Source organism: Micrasema longulum, unplaced genomic scaffold (genome assembly GCF_059751315.1).
Source record: "Micrasema longulum isolate JH-2025_06_02 unplaced genomic scaffold, ASM5975131v1 h1tg001633l, whole genome shotgun sequence".
NCBI classification, from domain to species: Eukaryota; Metazoa; Arthropoda; class Insecta; order Trichoptera; family Brachycentridae; genus Micrasema; species Micrasema longulum.
Window position 1 is genome coordinate 254,570 of NW_028278813.1, and position 22,341 is coordinate 276,910.

The 22,341-nt window shown below is 32.6% G+C and overlaps 1 protein-coding gene across 1 annotated transcript in view; it reads left to right on the forward strand.

Moving 5' to 3' along the window:
* The window catches only part of LOC148274517 (sialin), a 121,067-nt gene that overhangs the window by 13,974 nt on the left and 84,752 nt on the right, over nucleotides 1-22,341 (forward strand). The window contains exon 2 of the mRNA XM_088237002.1: nucleotides 9,516-9,591. Coding sequence (XP_088093128.1) covers nucleotides 9,552-9,591 — 40 coding nt within the window. The 5' untranslated portion in view covers nucleotides 9,516-9,551. The remainder of the gene's footprint in view (nucleotides 1-9,515; nucleotides 9,592-22,341) is intronic.

Here is a 22,341-nt window from a genome sequence, read left to right on the forward strand (position 1 = left end):
GCTGTACTTATATTTTCAACACCTATATTAAATTTCGTTTTTCTTTTAATTTCAATAAAACTAATATTTTCATTCTAATGATTTACCCATAAATTTGGGGGAACATTTTTAATGAGTTGTAAATAACTCACTATTAGAAAATGGGAATCAAGTTGTGTTGTGACCGACATTATCTTTAAAAAATTAGATATTACTTAACATGACATAAAAATATCAGTTTTATGTAAAATATTTTTATTTTTATTTTCAAGTTCAACGTTCATTAATTAAATTACTCTTATTAAATGACCCTTTACTTATCTACTCTGTTGTGTCAATCAATGTGTGCAGTTAAATTTTCCGCGTGTAAAATAAAATTTTAGAGAAATTTAAAAAATATATATATTTTCATTTGTGTTATGACTATATTTTTCGCGATCTGGCAACATTACGCGGTGACTTTACGCATGAGCGCGGCGAAAGTGTGACTGTTCTTAATTCAATGGTTTAAGCATAGTTTTCAACATTTTGACAGCTACCATCTAGTGTCGTGTCTATGCTTACTAGTTATAGATAAATAAATGTGAATTGAGGATGTTTGTTTATCTCTTTCTTACACAATTAATTAAATGTGTATCGTGATGTGTTCTCTTTTTTTTCAAATTATTGAAGGCAGCACAGTATTAGAAATATTTGCTATTTGCCATATTATTTCAGATGTGGCTAGTATAGAAATAGCGTGTCACTATATTTCGCACAGACCTGACGATGAATTGACTCAATCCAATGTGTGCTTGTAAAGAGAGATTGTTATTAGACGTAATGGCTTCCTAGGAAGTTGCCTCGCAAGAGAACTGATGAAGCCTGTAATCTATGATGCTTGTTAGTGAAAAGATCAAATAAGCAATGATTTCCAATTTTCTAAAGGAAATTTTTACCTTTTACATGCCGACTTGACATGTACGTATTAAATATGACACGACATACAGACGGGGATCACTTTATTGATCTCATTCACTGCCGTATATTAAATATAGACACGTTATTCCTATACCAGCTACATTAAGACTGAAATTAGAGGGTTGTCCTCGGTAATTTGAATGAAAAAATCACGTTACACATGCAATCTTTTATGTAAGAAAGAGATATATTGCATTTTATCCTTAGTTCATATCTGGACCGCGATTACAATCGGAAGTTAAGGACATCATACCATGACGTCATAGATGGAGATAAATTCGCCAAAACGATTACGAAGATACGTTACCGACGCTCTATCTTAAATTTTTAAGGTAGTACATCGGTATGTACCAAGAGGTTTAGTACCCCACGGTACACATATCTACTCATTAGTGAAGTGAAAAAAAATTGTTCAACCGAGCAATTTTACTTTAATTACAATTCATTAAATTTTACAATCGTTCTGAGGTTGTTAGTTTTTTCCTTTAAATCCTATTAAGAGAAAGAAATAAGTAAATTTTGAAGTTGAATTGAATTCTGACGTAACTGTCAGTTTTTAATTTGAACGACTAGATGCAGAGATAATGTGGCTAGATGCTGCCATATTAATAGATAGTAGCATCTAGCCGTAAAAACTTTGCCACCATAAAAAATAAATTTAGTTATTTTATTTTTTCCATCATCCTGAGTGTACGTATAGAGATGTCAAAAGAGCCGGCTTAGGTAAAACATAAATGAATATCACAATAACATTATTATACTTTCGGGAGAGCACTCCTTCAATCGATGAGTAATACAAAACTCATCCGATATATTTTGTTTGAGGCAGGGCCTACATGGAATACATATTTTAAAATGTAAATTTCAATGCAATATTTCATAGTTCCTGGACTGGATCTTTAATGTGAGACTAATCGTCTTGCCTTCACGTATTTAATTATCAAGATTTGTTGCAGTTGGAGTACGAATGCAGTGCTCTATGCACTACTAAGCGTGGATAGGGAAACGAAAAATGTTCTTCCTTACTTGTCTTCTTCGCGTGAACGAGAACCAGAACCCTGGAGTAGTGTTTTTGACTCGATGACATGCTCTACGGTAAAAATCCTGAAAAAGTTAATCGAGTGCATTTAGAGTTTCAGCACAGTGCCCTATGCGCCATCGAGTGTGGATAAAGGGATGATGATGGTGATGCTGAAATCTAGTTGGAAAAAGTCTGTCTCTTAGTGTGGTGGTTAGCGCGTTCGCCTACCATGCTTGAGGCTCTGGGCTCGATGTCTCGGAAGGTCGCGTTAAAATATTAGTTTATAAGGTGGTTTTCACTGAAATATTATTTCATTCCTGGACTGGCACCTGAAGCGTAAGACTGATTACCTTACCTTCCTGTAATAAATGATTTATTTATTATTCAAACACTTTATAAACATATCGAGCCATAATCGGCAGAACAACGTAAGCGACAAATAGTGAATTGTGGGGGAGATGGTTTTTTTAAATTATTGTATCATATATATTTTTAAAAATAATTCGGTTAGTGGGATTTATAATGGTTGGTTACTGCCAATACTAAAATGACAGCCAAACTTTTTTAATACCTTCCGCTTTAAGATAGTGGCGGTAACGCTGTTTTGCCTATAACGCTAGCGTAACCGCCTACATTGTCGTCGGTTACGTTGTTTTGCTTAGCTTAAAAATAATGTGTCAACATATATTTTTTTTAAAGTGGAGTGATGCGGAGTTGATACATAGAAAACTTTAATTGGCCTATAATTTTGTTTTCTTTGTAAATATTTTATTTTTTGTTTGTTATAATGGCTGTTGTATTCTTTTAGTGAATAAAATAAATAAAAATAAATATCCTTAAATGTGGCAGGTGAATTTTATATACTCGTAGCTATGATGTTTTGAACACTTGTGCAAGGGGCAATAAGGAACACTTTTCCTTAAAAAATCGCGATTCGCCAAAAATGTCGCTTACGTCGTTCTGCCGATTATGGCTCGATATACAGTCTACGTACAAATGCATAAGGGCCGAAATATTGCCGCGAGGCAATTTATTCCTACCCACCCAAACCGTTCAACTGGAGAAAATCAGTGGTATACGAACATATTGTAGGCATATTGAAATATCAACAATGTTTGAGTATGTCCAAATGCTTGCAGACTGGCTGGATTTCCTACCTAGGGAGTCATTCATATTTAAATTTATTGCAACAGAGAAGGAAAACATTTTTGTGAAGGGAATATGGAAGTCTAGGCATTTACAGGGCCTATGACCTGTCATTGGCTGGTTTAAGTGGCCACTTTACACACTGTGTTACATTCACCATTCTGCCCATGTTTAAACATCTACAGGTTTGTTTTCAAAAATGTTTTTCTTCTCTGTTGCAATCAATTTAAATACAAACAACTCCCTAGGGAGGAAATCCAGCCAGTTTGCAAGCATTTGAACATACTCAAACATTGTTGAATTAATAACTACCTGGTAAAAGAAGAAGTGTGAAAATTGGAAAATTGTTTGCAGGCGTTGCCAGGCAGAATGGTGAATGTTACACAGTGTGTAAAGTGGCCTCTTAAACCAGCCAATGACAGGTCATAAGCCCTGTAAATGCCTATACTTCCATATTCCCTTCTCAATAATGTTTTCCCTCTCTGTTGCAATAAATTTAAATATATTTAAATATTTTCATTGTAAAAGAAAATATTGATATTCAGGTACATATTTATTTATTTATTTATTCATTCAAAATTACAAAATGAAATATTTATGAACTCATTAAGGCTTTTTAGGCTATGCCCGTGTCAAGCCACAATAAATAACAATAAAAATACACAGTAAAATTAAATAGATCAAATTATTATGACATAGAATAACAATCTAGAAAAAAAAGGTAAATGTAATAAATAATTAAATTCCAAAGAATACAATGCAAAAAAAAATAATCAGAAATAATTATTAAAATATAAATTATACAAATTAAGAATCACACATAATCAAATATACAAAATAGTGGTATCATTAAAATCAACAAAATAATAGTAAAATATAGTAGTATTAAAAAAAAGCAAAATAAGAGTATCATTTAAATCAACAGAAAAAGAATATATATATAAAAGCATAATTGAAATGATATTTGAGATATGTATTCTAGAAACTCACTCAATACTATAGTAAGAAATATAAGAAATAGGAGCAATAAATCATATGCCAAATAATAGTACGTACTAAATTAAATTAAACAAAAATACATAATGAAAAAAAAAAAACATAAAAATTAACAATATTTATAAAAAGCAAATAAAAGTAAAAAGTATGGAAGGAAAGCAGATTTGAAAAGTTTTCCTAATCTCGAACTTTAAAAAAATTGACAACCTCGTCCCTATCGATGTGCATTATACGAGTATATTTTAAAAAATAAATCAAATTGACTTAATAATAACTAAATATCTACACTATACTATGAATAGAGTAGGTGGTAACGAGGGACGGAAAGAGGAAGGTGAAAGGAAAACTTAAATTTTCAGGAAGTGGGATTCAAATGATGATTTGAATGTAAATAAAGAAGGAGACGTCTCTGACATAAATAGGTACATTATTTCACAATCGGAATCTATTACTGTGAAAAAGTAGACAAAAAAATTAGAGCGGGGATGAAGATGATCGAGGCAGTTCCCTATGTACCAGTGGGATGGATAAGGGTTTAATAATGGCTTATTTCAAAATAAAATGTTTTTTGATATCTTTACTTATACTTTATTTTAATAATAAAATAAGGCATTGTGCATTTGCTCGACGTCACAAGTCACAACTTTTTGAGCCGGTTAAAATAAATCACTTATTATGTCCAACTGAGCCCACACATATTTTCATAAATGCTGGGCATTGTCGACGCCATTTTGTTTTTTAAAAACGTCTTTCATTGAGTTTTGTTTTCTTGTTTCTTTCGGCTGACGGTGACGCGAGACGCGGAGACATCAGCGCGTGCGAAGGCAGATTTGGCACGACGAAAGCAACAAATTAGGCGCGTAGAACAATAACGGACCAACTCCTCATTGGCTCGCATTGTGGTGCAATGTTCCAATGCATGAAGGCGCTGGATGTGCGACAACTCTGCCTTAAAAAAGGTGGAAGGATTTTTATCAAGAATCTTTACGAACTTATTTTATCATTTAATATGAATTTTTCTTGTATTGGTCTCACTGAATACGCGCCTATGTTCAGAGTGAATTCAGGGCCTCGATTATAATGGAAAGTTAAGGACGTCATACCTTCACCATGACAGTATAGTTGAAGATAAACTATTTTAGATTTAAATAACTTCCTAGGGAGGAAATCTAGCCTGCCCACAAACATTTGGACATACTCAAAGCATTGTTGATTTTAAGTAGACTCAAATCACTATTTGATTTTAATAATATTGATCGGGTTGTGGTCCCGTGGCTAGTGTCACGGACTCATGTACCAAAGGTCCGTGGTTCGAATCCCACTCTACCCCAACTTGATTCCATTTTCTAATAGTGAGTTATTTACAACTCGTTGAAAATGGCCCTCAAAATTAAATATTTGGGTAAATCATAAGAAAAATTTATTAATAAAAAACACGCAAATATTTCTTTTTTCTTTTAAAGAAAAAATAATAAAAATAAAAATAATAATCATCATTATTTTAATATCCGCACATCGGTGCACGCATAGGGCGCATCATCGGTACTCAGTCGCAGCGTGTTTTAATATTTTTTATCACATTGGAGGTACGGCACAGTTTTACGATTTAGATGCCACACTAGGAACAATGAAATATTGCAACGTAAAACCTTTTTAAACGAATATTTCACGTATATCCCACTAGAAATCAAACTCAAGCATAGCCAACCAATAAACTACAAGGCACTTTACTTCCTTTTGATTTCCTTTTTTAGGATTTTCACCCGAGTTCTGGTCCTTTTTTATATATATCTCTGCATTCTTAATAAAGGGCCTTCGTTGAATACGATAATTATAATATATATAATATACAAATCACATAATGTGATACGATATTATATGATGTGAGTACTTCAAAACTGCCTACATATAATAAAAAACTTATAAAAGAACATTAGCAAAAGCGATTTTCAACAATAAACCACATCAACCTTGACGCCATTGATTATCTGAATTTTCTAAACTTTATTGTGCGCGGATTTGGACCAATTTTTTTCCATCTGTCAAACATGCGCACAATATTGAGTTGGATCTGGACTATTGCGTAAATTGTGACGCTGAAAGGCTTGTCTATTATTGTCTGGGGCGCTTCACTGATTTCTGTTAGTAAATAAATTACTAATTATTGTGCTCAGTGGATATTGTCGAAACGTGACACATTAGACATTAGCAATATTTTCAGTAGACATACACACACATTTATTGTTGCAGTTAAATACATACTTTGTTTTGATTGATTTGTTGATTTATTTTACAATGAATTACATTTATTTTATTTTTATGTTTTATCTGGGAGTTACATTATTTTTTACCTTGCTTATAATATACAAGGTTTATATTTCAAAAAGAGAATTTTTCTGCTATTATATTACTTTATTTTAGCTTAACTGTTGGGTTCAGGAAGGATATTCTAATGTGGGTCAATCAGGAACTTCTCAGCATTTGCTCATGTGGAGAGGAAACAACTTAAAACACTTCAGAAGAAGCCGGCCTGTTGCCAGTTATCAACAGGCCTTCCGTTCGACTAGAAGAGTGTTCGGCATTTTGTTCCCTACTTTGGTTGATTTTACCAATTGCCTGCACTATATTGATCATGCATGATACTACCTCTCGTGTGAGTTCTTTATTACCTATCACCGATGAGATGGCGCAAAGATCTTTACCCACGCTTCTGCATCGCGCCTCCAGCTGTTGTTTTTAAAAGCTGAAAAAGGGGCAATGCATCAATAGGTCAGGGACATCTTGAAGAGTTTCATCGTCGCATGGGCAGCTGTGGATCTCGGAGAGCTTGAAGTGATGCAGGTAGCTCATAAACCCACCATGACCCGCGAGAATCTGGGTGAGCTCGTAGCGAGCTTTTTGCATTCTCCTGAAATTATAGGCATGGACAATTGTAGGGAAAAACATTTTAGAATAATTCCGGTAGGTTCACTCAAATAACGATCGTTCTAGAGTAAAGTCGAAGGGTCCTGCTTCTGATTTTCCTTTTGGGAAATCGGTGAAATTGGGTGCTGTCTTCATGAATTACAATGAATTACATTAAGGGTGCCATTTTGGATCTGAATTAATAAGTGAGTGATTCCTTTGGGGATTTTTATCTTTTGCATGTGTTTACTCTTTGCTTAATATATTATGGCCACACTTATGATTAAACGTCAAACAAATAATATGAACACGTAAAATCAAACATGATGATTTTCATTTAGAACCCAAAATACTTAATTAGGTTGAATTGACCAAACCGTATTGGATTATTTCCGTTTTTGAACCAGTTTAATACACCAGTTGACGTTGATCATCAGTGTGGCCATTATATGAAACAAAGTTTACCTACGTAAAATAATACATTCATCCGTAGACGTACTAAATTTAACTTCATATATTAATTTTTCTGCACCAAGTAGTTGAAGTTTTTGAAAAAATCGATTTTTTGCGGAAACCAGCTGTCATTTCGTATTTAAGTAAGAAAATCAGTCCAATTAAGTTTTGTAATGCGTATTAAATCTTATTGAATAAGCATCTAAGGGCATGAGTTGCACTTTGTTTTGTAATAAATGGCTAGCATTATTTTATGAGGCATTGTTTTCGTCAATTGCAAAGATATTGTTGGCGCTCAACGGAATCCGTTCCGCGGAGTGTAATCTTTTTGTATTTTGGTAGTTTTAAAACGTGTGATTAAGTTATATCACTGACAAAATGTCCAGACAGTGATAAACTTCAAACCTTGGTTGAGGGCCAAAAGTAGTATGGAATATTTTTTTTAATAAATTTTACGTTCAATGTGATTCAAAATGCAACTTTATAGACCCCTTTCACTTTGATGTCCAAAAAAAAACTTCATTTATCATCGGCTCACTCTAATACACACGTACAGAAGAATAAAATATATAAAGACCTGACCGACGTTGTCCTGCCTGAATGTTGGCTTGACTGCTTAAAATGATTAATATTCAAATATTGAATTTAAGTAGGCACTTAGTTATTTTTTTATGATTGAATTCCAAAATTTTAAATAATTATTTTTTGATTATATATACTCTTTTTGCAAATGTCAAACTCTGCTCTTCTTACCAACAGTGGTGCACTTTATGTAGGAATACGATTTTCAAAAATGTATTGAATGTCGGCTAATATTATTTTAGTACTAGCAAAAATTCAGTATAAAGAAAGAAATGGGCAGAAATTATAAGGAATTTTAGGAAAGAATCTGATTGGGATCATCAAAAAGCGAATGTTGTTTGTAAACATTCAAAAACAATATTTTTTTATAAACAAAAATACAACATCTTTCCAATTTTTTAGTACATGCATTCTCGTCGAATGTAACCCAGGTACGTAGATGAATATAACATTTATGCTCCTATTTTTTTTACAAATTAAATTGAATATCTACGAACACGCGCAGCGCAAAGATCTACATTTCACTGAAAACCGCACATAAATCGGTAAAGCCGTTTAGGAGTTCAGTGACATCACACGTACAGAAGAATTATATATATATAGATTCGCTAAAACAAATCGTTAGATGACTTTATTACAGTTGTATTCATAGATCACACTTTATATAGGTCATTAGAACTGCGGAATTGTTACGAAACAGAAAATTACAACAAGTAGCTATCACTTGGCGTAGTAAATCAGTCGGAAACGCATTATTGTGTCTGTCGAGAATGAGTTGTGAGTTGTGACCGGGTCAAAGGTTAATGGTTCATAGATTGTTCGAATGACATAACAAACTGCGCTAGGATGGATGACCCGAGACCCGAGATCCGATGAGCACTGGCCATGCTAAACACTACATAGTTACTATGGACAAAAATGCAAATCTATTTCCAAAAATAACAATAAAATGCCCCACAACAAATTAACAACTAAAGAAGTTCAGTGAGTTCGTGTCATGTTTTTGTTATTTTATTGTATTGGCAGATGAAACCAGGCGCTTTATGGGTTTTTGGATGGTCCTAGATCTTATAAGAAACAATTTACCAAAAAAGCAAAACATTAGAGATACGCCACGCCTATGATAAATATCTATAATGTCTTAAAAAATCACTACTCAGTAGCATATTCAAGGGAGAAAATACGAGGATACGTTGTATGAAAAAAAGTAATTTTGAAATTAATTTTCTCGTGACGTCACAAATTTTTCCGAATCAACTTATAATATAGTGTTTTTGATTTCTGGTTTCCGGGAAGCCAATTAACTAATCAGCAGAACTCACCGACCAGAACTTGTGACGTAGTTAATTTTTATTAAAACCATTTTTACTATTTTTTTCATACATTTTCGAGAAACTCCGCCATACAATTTAATGCTCTTAGTTTACCGCGCATTAGAAAATATTTTTTATATTCAAATTAAGACTTTTTTCAGTTTCGTGAAGAAATCACCAACGCTACTGTACAGGATATGGCTACTACTGACAAAACATTCCCCGCAGAAGCTACAGGTAAGACTTTTAATCCTTTCATTGGCACTATTTTTATGGCACTTGTTTTAAAATATCCGTCTTTGTTATATCCGTCTTTGTCATATCCGTCTTTGTCATATCCGTCTTTGTCATATCCGTCTTTGTCATCCGTATTTGTCATATCCGTCTTTGTCATATCCGTCTTTGTCATATCCGTCTTTGTCATATCCGTCTTTGACGTATCCGTCTTGGACACAACCGTCTTTGACACAGTTGCCCAGACACGCCCTTTGAGAGTTGGTACACGTACTGGCACATGTGCTGGCGCGCGATCCGTCTATTGTCGGATTTTTGACACAGATCAAAGGGCGCTGGCGGAACGGTGGTGAAAGCATCCACACGCCGAGCCAGCAGAACTGCCGGAGAGTAAATAAAGATTCGCGTGGACACTCTCATTTTTCATAGATCCAAATCTGTTCAACGCATTCTTTACCCCTTGAGGCCCGAGACAAACCTGGCCACCAGAAAAACGTTATTTTTGTTTACGTTATTTTTCTTTCTTTTCATAAGGGTAGTAAAATTAAACCAAAGCGATCAAAAATTGTTTTTTTTTTATTTACTAAATTATTAAATAATTATTAAAAAATTAATATATTATTGAATTTGTTTGTTCATTAAATAGCTTTACAAAGATTTAAAAGATATATTATTAAAGTCAATTTAATAATGAGTACTCTTTCATAGGTTTGTTTTCTTAAATAGTTTCTCGCTTAAATAATTTCTATAAAAACATCGTTACTAAACACAAAAAAGTTGCATAACTGGACGCCATTTTGAGTAATTCACTCAAAGATTTTCGATGTTCTGCTTTTACAGACAAATAATATTGTAGAGAGCTGTTTAAAAGTATTTTCAGTTCTAAATTTGTTGCAACGGAGAGAAATTATTTTTGAGAAGGGGATATGGAAGTCTAGGAATTTACAGGGCTTATGACTTATCGTTGGCTGGTTTAAGCGGCCACTTTACACACTGTGTAACATTGACCATTCTGCCTATGTTTAAACATTCACATTTCCTCAACTCTTCCATCTGTTGACTTTTGTGAAGTAAAAGAGCTGAAACCTTTATGTGGGTGAGATTCATCCGGCTGAACCGATTCACTTACTAGGCAACGCCCGAAAACAATTTTCCAATTTTTATACGTCTTCTTTTATTTGCTTGAAAATGATGTTTTGAGTATGTCCAAATGTTAGCAGACTGGCTGGATTTCTTCCCTAGAGAGTTATTCAGATCTAATTTGACAGATGCGGGCGCTTATTCCAGCGAATTTTTTGACAGATAACTCTTACACCTCTAGACACCGTTAAGACGACTGTCTTATGAGATCCAGCGTGTATTATGGCCGCTGGATAATAGCACCGCTTTCCTAGGAAACCATAACTTTGTGCGGGAGAAATGTATTATTTTCAAAATAATGTTTTTTAAGCACCAGATAATCATACAAATCTTTAGTTCATTCGTAACTTTGATTATTTTATAGACTCAGTTATTTTTTTAAAAATTATTCTGTAAAACTAATATGGCCTCACTTATGAACCTGGCCTACAGTTACGTCTAGGCATAGTTGTATTTAAAAAATAAAAAAATAATTCAGAAAAACAACAGCAATACAAAAGAATATATACAACATCATATTTAAAAAAAACATAAAATAATGCCAAATCAGTTTCCCACATAAATACAATTATAAAATTCCAGTTCAGTTAGTTTTTGTGTGTGAGGATGCGTGGGTAAGTGAGTGGAGTGTGGTTTGGGTAGGCATGTGAATATGTGTGTGAGTGTATATGGGTGCAAGGGTGGGTTTATGGACGGGATAAGTGTGTGTTTGATATGAGTGAATTGAAACAACTTAAATTAATAATGTAAAAATATGTTTTTTTTTTATAAAGAAACATAATTTTTTCATGTAATAGTTTTTTAATTCTTGTTTTAAAAGTGAGTTTACTGCAGTTAAATGTATCTATGTTATTGAAAAATACATTATAATTACGCGCCAAATGAATCAGAGGAGAGTTCTGTGCATAGTTGGTGCGAACTGTGGGTACATGGAAAAGAGATAGATTCGTGTGACGGGTGCGGTAGCCAGGTACATTCAGGGCCAACTCGGAAACCAGAACAGGACTATCAAGACGTCCTTTAAGAATGTCAAAATAGAGATGGGAATATCATACTGATTCTATCACTTTAATAAGGGTGGTATTCTAATCCGTATTCTAGTACTATACCTAGGCGTAACTTTATGCCAAGTTTATGAGAAACGCCCTTAGTATATTATTTCGTCTAGTGAAATTTATTCCGGGCAGATAACACAGTGCTGAAGTTTTTTGACCCCGTGAAATGATGCAACCATCTGTTTATTTTAGTTATGCGATGAAACTTGTGGATTTGGATCATTTTTTCTGTAGCGGATTGCCACTGCATTTTGAAATGTGTTCGTGATGAAAATATCGCGAAACATTTGCATTTCATCTGAAAGTTTAAACACACATACATGAAGTGCACTTCCAAAAGCTGTTGTGTTATAAATAAAAACAACTTGGTTTTTAACCACTAATTTTTTTTTTTTACCGACTGGTTTCAAAGCTATATAAGCTTCTTTATCAAGGTACACTTAATAAATTAATTTCATCATATTTTATTTTATCGATGTTTAAATATTATGCTGTTTATGGATTTAATAAATCAAGTATTTTTGTCTTGTAAGGATGGGAAGCGTAATGTAAGATGGATACGACCTTTAAAACTAGACAGGAGTGGACTAAATTATTTATATAGTTTTCTTATAATGAATCGCTTTTTTAATTTCTAAGATTTCGTTTAAAGTTAGTGCTTAAAATATAAACTTTATAAGCATTATATTATAATGTAAGATTCGATGGTAATTGGCTTCAAAACATTGTTTAAAATAAACGAAAAAAAATTGTAGGTTGTACCATTTAACACCATTCAAAAATTGAAATATAACTCAATAGCTGGTACATCATAAATCCTTTAAAATAAATCGTTATTTAAAAGATATTTAAAGCATATAATTTGTGATCAAACATATCAATTATTATTTTGAATTTCTTGACTTTACTACTAACTTACTTAATTAAAATAAATATTTACATTCTTATAATTTACTTAAATATTTCGATTTTGGGGGCCATTTTCAACAACAACAACAAACCATCGCACCGTTTCTCGGCAGGGGTAGGCAGAGATGATAGAACGCCATCTCACTATGTCTTTTGCATACATACCTCGCTTCTTCTACATTCATAAATGTTCTCATGCACGCACACCGATTATTCCTACTTGTGACAGTTGCCATTTTCAACACGTTTTAAATAACCCATAATCAGAATCAAAATAATATGAATGTTCAAACATAGGCAGAATAGTGTATGTTATGTGTAAAGTTGTCACTTAAACCAGCCAATGACAGGTTATAATCCATGTAAACGCCTATTCCACATTTCCTTATCTTAAACTTCTTTTTTTGCTAACGTACACTTTAATAAATTTAATCTGGTAACATTTTAAATTTTAGCTTTTCAGCTTTCAGCGTTACACATGAAAATAATATTGTTTCAAAGCCTCGACATAGGAACTCACGTGTTTTGAAACCGGTTGGCATATAAAAACAATTTTTGTGATTTTACACAAAACAAAAGCTAACAGTATATTTACAGATTTATTGAAATAATGTTTGCTGAAATTAATCTTATTTTCATAACAACCTAGAACCGTAAGTAAGATAGCCTTCGCAGAACCGTAACTTTGATATAAATTTTCCAGACTTGTTTGCGAAGCTTTTATCTTTCGCCATAAATATATAGGTAATTTGGCAATTCATTTTCATGTTTGCCTTTAGGGAAGGTTGGCTCGAGGGTAGGTCACTGGTGCCTGCGTCAGAGGTTCGGAAAATGTAGATAAATATTATATTTGGTCGTTCTCGTGCCTTGTACCAACAATAATAAATATCTGTCCTTAAATATTGCGCCCATAGAAACAGTCTATTTTGGAAACTAAAACACTTAACATATATGGACAGTAGAACTCCAAATTTTCCGCACTCCGACGATCCTAATCGCTTTCAGAATTTCAGAAAAAAAAAATTAAGACGGAAACGTACTGCGATTTGCAAAATATCGACTTGGCTACTCGAAAACGGATGATGACAGTCAAACAGCTTACTTTGCCCGAAATGTTTAACAAGCAATGAGTTTAATTTTCAGTGTGGTACGTACATACTGTACTTATGTACAGCATTTGTAACTACGCTTAACACGTAAAAGCGTTGCCTTTTCATTTAATTAATTAAAAGCTCATTTTTTATTTTTAATCATACATTTTCACTTTCAACTAAAATAGACCCTCTTTCCGGAAAAAAATCCAATTCCCAGATTTTTTTATTATCCGAATGGAGTCCGGTCCCAATTGATTCGGATAGTTGGAGTTCTACTGTATTTCATTGGTGATGTCTAGATCGAATTTATAAATTTAAACTTTTATATAATACAGATATTACTATAAAAACACAATTTATTTATTTATTTCTAAGAATCAAACAGTTGACAATGATATAATAACATTGAAAAAAAATACGGTTTAAAGACAGACCAGCTAAGTTTCTAAATAAGAATCATAAATATTATTAAATTGTGCTACAACAAAAGGGTGTGTTTATGTGTATTTGTATGAGAGTAAGTGTAGATGTGTGTTTATGTGTATTAGTGTGGGAGTAAGTGTTCAGATGTGTGTAAGTGTGAGCATCATTAAATAGTAAGTAAGATCGTATCGCAGACAGAAATATAAAACTATATCAATAGATGAAAAAAAAGCATCATAGTTAGAGCAAAAACGATTGAGGAAAGAGTGTTGTGCATAGTTTGTGCTACAGACTGGCAGATGGAATAAATGCTTATTTCTTGTCACTCTAAAGGGGACAATAAGATTAATTTTGGAGAGTAGGTTAAAAGAGTCTTCTTAATAACTTATGTAAATAGCATAATTCCGATATTGTGCGTCTATTTTCAAAGGTAACAATTTATTGGAACTACAGTATTTCCAAGCGTTTATTTAACTTTTGACACATGGGCGCCTATAAAGTTCCGTAATTATTGACAGGCAACCATAGACCGAAAAATGCAATACTTCATGTTTTTTTCATTACGATAGTGAAGCGACATGTTCTTTTGCTCCGATATTTATCGATATCGATGTTTATTGAGCCTACTTATACAATGAGGATTATACAAGTTGATTTTTTTAATGAAAAAATATAAAATGTGAATTAAATTAAAACCAGAAATTAAAATAATAATTTTCTATCGAAAGCCACAGTATTTTTATTCATTTAATAATGAATACGACTAATTTACATGAAATATAAATGTCTAACTGATTCAATATTGTGAAAATATCAAATATTTATTAAAAACTACTTCTCGATTTCTGAATACGCAATTGTGATGCGCGCCTTGGCGGTCAAAGCTCTACGCAACTCTGGAAAGAGGAGCCAACACTATCTAGTATTATTTGTCAAAGTACAAAAAGATACAAAAAAAACTCACCCCGTTTCAGATGCCCGATTGACTCTGACCAATAATATTGATCTGTAATGCTGATAGTCGATCCACTACACTATCACATTAAATTTCTGTGTGAATTTCCAAAGAAAACGGCAGTGAAAAATATTGATACTTTCTTGTAGGCTTACAAAAGATGACTTTAAATTTATTTTATTGTGAAAAATCGTCGGATTCTTCCCCATATGAACTGGAATCATCACTTGAATCCTTAGTAACATTAATTGTAAATTCTCCTGTATTAACAATGTCAAACGCAATATCACGATCTCAATCAGAAAATATCTTCTTCTTTGTGCTTTCGACGACATTCGCCCAGTTTTCAGGCGTCACATTAGCACACGCATTTTCAAGAAGATCTATCATTTTCTTAGCGGTAAAAGGAGGAGTTGTGTTGTTTCTAGCGGCGTGTCCTTTGACTTGTGCTCAGATAAGCTCAATAGCATTGTATTGACAGTGGTATGGGGGAATTGACAATAACAAACTCCAACTAAGGAATTTATCGAGACTGTATTTAAAGTTTCTTTTGTAAAGAAATTATGTATTTTTTGCAATATTTTTTATTGAATGAAGACTTTAAAAAAAAATAATTTAGTACAGCGCTTTCGTAATATAGACTCTGCTTTAAACGTCTGGGTATGTTTATAAACTACAAAATTTAAAAACTTTTAAATTAAAAACTTTTTCATGAATAAAGTCGATTTTTATGAGAAATCGATTCGGAAACGCATTAGGACATCCCTAATCGATACATATTCGAGCTGTCAAAAGTTAAATAAATGGTTGGATAGAGTATAGTCTTCAAACACTCTTTTTAAGGGTCAGATATTAGAAATATCACTTCGCATCATTCCAACAGAACCAATATTGCTGATGTTTAAACTATCTCAGTTATCTCCACTTGATTTCATTATTTAGGAATTTTACCTGAGAGCAGCCATTGAGTCAAAAACATTCGTTCAGGGGTTTGGTTCTATTTCATACACATAACTGCATACTTCATCCTCGCCTAGACACAGAAATAGAAAGAGGTCAGATTTTTATTGATAGCTTTTAAAATACTTTTATATGGGAGTTACATTTATTTTTTACCTTGTTTATTATGTATAAAGTTTTTCAATTTATCCAAGTGGATTTTTCCGCTTTTAATAAGGTTCTATTTTATCAGTGTTGGGATCAGGAGGGATATTCTATAGTGAGCCAATCAGGAACTTACAAAATGAACGGTACAGAAAAAAATTCTGCGTTATCTGTTTTTCAGGGAGTATGGATTTTACCCGAGGCTTTTCCCGACTGACTTCTTACTAGGAATGCTGGGCTACCAATCATTGTTGGGGAGAAGGAATATTCATTTGTGTGTTCACTTTTTTCAACTCATTGGTGGTCGCATACATAATTCTGATATTCTGAATTAATTCGGTCTATTTGTCCCTGATAATTATCTTCGAAAAAGGCAACACAGGTTGTTCTACCAACCACTATGCAGAACTAACCTGCCAATGGTTATGCCGTTAGGTAGAGCAATCGTGTTATTCAATCGTATCGCCTCGTATATCGATATACTTCATGACAGTGGGATTACTCTTTAAAACAATTATACGTACTGTATTGACATATGGGTGTGAGGCGTTGACACTGACAGTAAAGATGACTGAAATGCTGGACACTTTTGAACGAAAAGTACTCCGAAGAATCTGCGGACCAGTGAGAGAGAATAATCAGGGGCGCATTCGGTATAACGAAGAACGTACAATATATACCAGGCCCCGAGCATCTCGGCACATATGAAGATGCTTAGATTACGATGGGCCGGACATGTACAGCGAATGCCTGACTCACGTGTCCCTAAAACAATAATGAGGGGACGCCCGGGACGAAAGAGATTAGTGGGAAGACCCAGTATGAGATGGGAGGATGAAGTGAGAAAGGGTGCAGCGCAGTTTTTCCAGGTGGTAAATTGGAAGACGGCGGCTGAGGACCGACAGAATTGGAGGCGAAAGTTGCAGGAGGCTAAAGCTCGATATGGGCTATAGCGCCATCGGAGAGAGAGGGATTACTCTTAGGAGGTCAATTTCCAAATTGTAATATGTATGTCAATTTTACATGACAATTTACATTTTTTTCTCTTTTCTATTTAATAAATCTTATATGTTTATTTCGTAATGTGTTGAGAATTAATTGGATACTTTGTAATGTTTGCAATGTAACTAAAAATAAATAAATGAAAACTTCTCTAGCATTTGCTCTAGTGAAGAGGAAACCACTTGAAACTTTTCAGAAGTAGCCGGCCTTTTGACAGCCTTCGACAGGCCTTCCGTTCCACTAGAAGGCTGTTCGGCATTTTGAGTCCTACTTTGGTTTATTTTACCAATGTCCTGCACTAACTTGACCATGAAAGATACTATCTCTCGTGGGGGTTCTTTATGAAGTATCACAGATCCGCTGTAGCATAGTCCCTCGAAAGTGATAGTTTGTGCGTCAAAGTTAACAGTCTTTTACGATAGGTAGGTAATAAAACATCATTTAAAATTGATGTTTTCATTAAGCGATGTTGGCTAGCTATATTATATAATACTTTTCTTTTAGATCTCGCCAATGTACGCCGCAACTGTCAACGTCCAAGTGCAAAAAAAGCTTTTCCGAGAAATGCTAGAACTATGTCAAGTATACAACGTACGCATACATCATTCGTATGATTTAGTGTTTCAAATTTACTCTATAAATGTTCGACCTTGTGTAGTTCTTGAAAATAATAAGTAAAATAGTAATAATAATAAATTCGTTATTTTAAAAATACAAGTCCAATGAAAATTCCTTAGAGTAATAATGCGTTACAGCTATAGAGATGCCATTTCGCTCCATTGCATAAATCAGTGTTTTTGAACCTGTCAGTGGGTCACGGGTAAAGATAAAAAGTAAGGGATTAAAAATTGGCATTTAGGCAATTGACAATGAGGAACTTCAGCTTCAGGAATAAATATTTTTTTAAAAACGCACTACTTTGAATGACGTCGCTGGTTCATATGAACCATCCAATGATATGAGAGCTTTGAAGGATATACAGTTTGGTCACCGTAAATGAACCAATCGGAAGAACTGTCATAGAATATCCTTTGACGTCACACGTGGAGTTATTTCAGAAATACAAAACTTTTAAAAAATCATAGCGCTTATAATACGATATATAAAAATAAAAATAAAAGATTTTCGGCTTAGTTTAATATTTAAAATTAAAATTAAAAAAAAAGACACTAAACTTCTTCATTGGTAGAACATAAGAAGTCTGGTCCCCCAGGGCATTTATTTTATTTGACTTTTGCATTGCTCGTTACTGCCACCCTCCTAATAAGTGAGAAGAGAGTGATTATGAGAAGATTTTTTTTTTTCATGGGACGACACTTTGCTTCATATAATGGCCACATTGATGTTTAACCGTCAAATGGCATATAAAACTAATACGGTTTGGCCAATTCAACCTAATTAAGTGTTTTGGCTAATGCTTAAGGTTGCAATAATGTTCTTAATAAAAATCACCATATTTGATTTCACATGTTCATATTTTTTGAAGTTTAAACATCAGTGTGGCCATATGTGAAGCAAAAATTAGCCGCATGGAAATAGTAAATATCCCCAAATTAACTACTTCCTAGGGGCTAGAGAAGTTTTGGCGGCACCCCATCTTGACAATAAAAAAGTAAATGGACAAAAATGACATTATTAAAAACCATGACACTTTTTTGTTTGTATGTTAATTAATCTTACATCTTAACTGTATGTATTAAATGCAAATAATGAATTTTTTCTCAGTTTATTTATTTAAATATAAATATATACGCCCGGAGGGCTATTACATGACAGGTACAAAATTAAAATTCAAACGTTTCATGGTATAACAAGTCAATTTGTAGGTCTAATATATATGTATCTAATGTACAGATTATTTTTTCAAAGTATCGAAGTACATTTATATATTTATTTATTTTTTCCATTATAAACAATGATAAATAATAAAAATAATGTGACTTCACTGGGGTGCCGAGGACACTTAACAATATTTAAAAATATATATTTTTACATGTGAGGATATACAAAGAAGACTTAATATCCAGAGATAATAAACAAAATGTTCAGACAGCTGTACACACTACGTATTTATTATTATATTTAATTTATGTGTACCTACATGATTAATTTTATAAAACGCACAATAAAAGAACAAAAACATAAAATAAACTATACATTTGTGGAGCACATGATTCAATATTGGTTTGGGCGAATACGACAATTTATTTTACTTCTACCCAGCTCCACTATCCATTTTTTTATAGCCTTTTTAAACATTTTCTCGTTACTAATTTCTTTAATGTGCAGTGGAAGTAGGTTATAGATTTTAATTGCATAACACTCAAAATTCCTTTGTCTGAAAGTGGTATGAGTTTGTATTTGTTTAAGTTGTCTTTGTGTTGGGGATCTAGTGATTATATTATTTGTATATGTTGTATTGATGGGGTTAATGTATTTTGTTTGAGTAAGAATAGTTTTTGAATTTGTAAGCGAGTATTGTTAATGCTTATGCTTCATTCATCGATATATCGCTGTTTAAATTCAAAAAGGCTACAAATTGAAATTCTACTTTTTTCAGCACAGCCGATGAAAGTTTTCGACACGAGATTGTTAACCATTATATTGACTGAATCATTATTAGGTCCCGGGAAGTAATGAAATTTCGAAATAGTGAATTGCAATCTTGATATCATTGAATTAAAATAAATTTACGAGCATATCAAAGAGTTTGTAGTGTTCTAAAAATACATAATTGGTATCCATGCACGCTAGTAAGCTTGCTTGCCAAGAAATATTATTTTACTGTCACAGAGAAAACCGGGCTTAAAAGAAAAGTACCGAAAATCATTTATTTTTTTATTTTTTATTAATAAATTTCACAAAACGTACATGTTTTTTGAAAAATTCCATATATATCTACTTTTAAACATCTAGTAAATGTTATCACTGTAACTCTCCAAAAAAGAGACTAACTCTTGTGCTTGGAGAGTGACTTACACTGTTGTAGTTGTTTTTTTAATCATTTTATTTTTTTTTTTTTGTTTTTTTACAATAAACATAATATTAAAACAGAGTATTAAAAAAATAACGCATAATTACATATCAATGCAATACATATTAATAGAAAAATAGTAAACAAAAAAATCCCACAAAGGCATGGCCCGTTCGTGGGTGTACAAGAAAATGTTAATGAATTTTTGCTCCTATAATAAATAATGGACAGTTATAATATTTTTGTATAACATAAGAAAGAAAAAAAAATATTCTGTTAAATATAAAATGGTATTTCTTTTATTTATAGTAATTAAAAAAGGAAATAAAAAATATTTAAAAAAACACAAAAATATTCCTTATTATTAAAGGGCAACAAAATAAATCATAGAAAAAAGAGTTCATATCTTTAGTTTGAATCCAGGATAGTGCAAAATCTCAACATTTCGAGACTTGGTCTCTGAGTTTCGTCTCAGTCTCGAGACTAGAAGTCCTAGTCAGGTCCCTTAGACGTTTTTTTGTTCCCAACAGTGCTTAAAGGCTCCTCTACAGTTCTAATCCTAGTCTACTTTCGGATATTTCGAAGCCAGGAAAGCTGTTTTCTTCCGACCCTACTACCTCCCTTGATTTTTCCCTTCACAACAAGTTAAAGTATGACTTATTTATTATTATTACCTGCCACACATATCTAAAATATTAAATCTGGTATTATAAAATAAAATATGACGTAGGTTTAGAAGATATGTGTAAATGTACCTATGTCTGCAGTCTGTAGGAACCTTAATATACACATCATTGAGGACTCTTAGTAAAAAAACACTAAAAAAGACCTATCCCAGTTTTCCTTGTGACAATGAATTTGTCAAGTGGGAATAGATTTGCCTTGTAGGAAACAATCATTGCATTTTCGCTTCACATAACGATTCTAATTATACTACATCTCAAGGCATCTCGTTTTTAGTGATCTGTAGCTAATATAATTGATAAAAAAATATTATTGATAATTATTTGTAAGCCTCGTTATGGTACTTTTGTAAAGTAAAAAAGTTTTGTTTTGAATGTGTTCAAACATATCGTCGTGATAGCACAACAACAAGGGTGTGCGAAAAATGCGACATTGACTTTTGTTTATATTTAACCTTATATATTATAAATCTAGAAAAAAATGACATAAAGTAGATGCTTACATAAATAATGAACGACTAACTGAAATTGAACATGTTAACTACTTAGGACTAACAATAGACAGACAATTGACATGGACAATTCATATCAACAATTTAATTAGCAAAGTGGCGACATTATCGAGTCTTTTTTTTAAAATCAAAAACTTTGTTTCAAAAACGGAAAAAATTCTAATGTACGAAGCCTATGTAAAAAATAAAATATGCTATTTGCAACTACTATGGGGAGCAGGAAACTAAAATGAGATAAACATATTACAAAGATAGAAAAATAAAATATTAAAGTTGACCTACCCTATCTAACAGAAACTAAAGAACTTTTAAACAAACTAAGCAATAATGTAACTGAACTCTTTAAACTAGAATCCTTACAATTTATTCATAAATTAGCCACTGATGTAATTGTAGATGAAGAACTAAAACTTGAAAAAAAAATTAGTGAACATGGACACAATACGAGAATATCAGAAAAATATCATATACAACCTTCTAAAACGAGACAAGGACATTCGAGACTAATAAACCATGGACTGAAATTATACAATAAACTACCAGACAAAACTAAACAAAAGACTCAGACAACCTTTACAAAAGATGATAAAAATATTATCATTAACAGTAGAATGTGAAAATTCTTGATGGAAGTTCATTGTAATTTATTATATAAATAAAACACGAGTGATACTTTAATCCACAAATTTGGAATATCCAGTGACCGGTTTCATCGCTTTCGCGACATCTTCGAGACTGGTATCTTTATTAAAGAGTTAAATGTATTTATACAAAACAGAGGTAAGGATAGATAATTCAAAGTTATATGTAAGTAAATTAAATAAAGTTATTTTTATCTTAAGGATCATTATCAAAAAAAATGATTTGGGTTAACTAATGAGTTGATATAATGCTATTTTAAT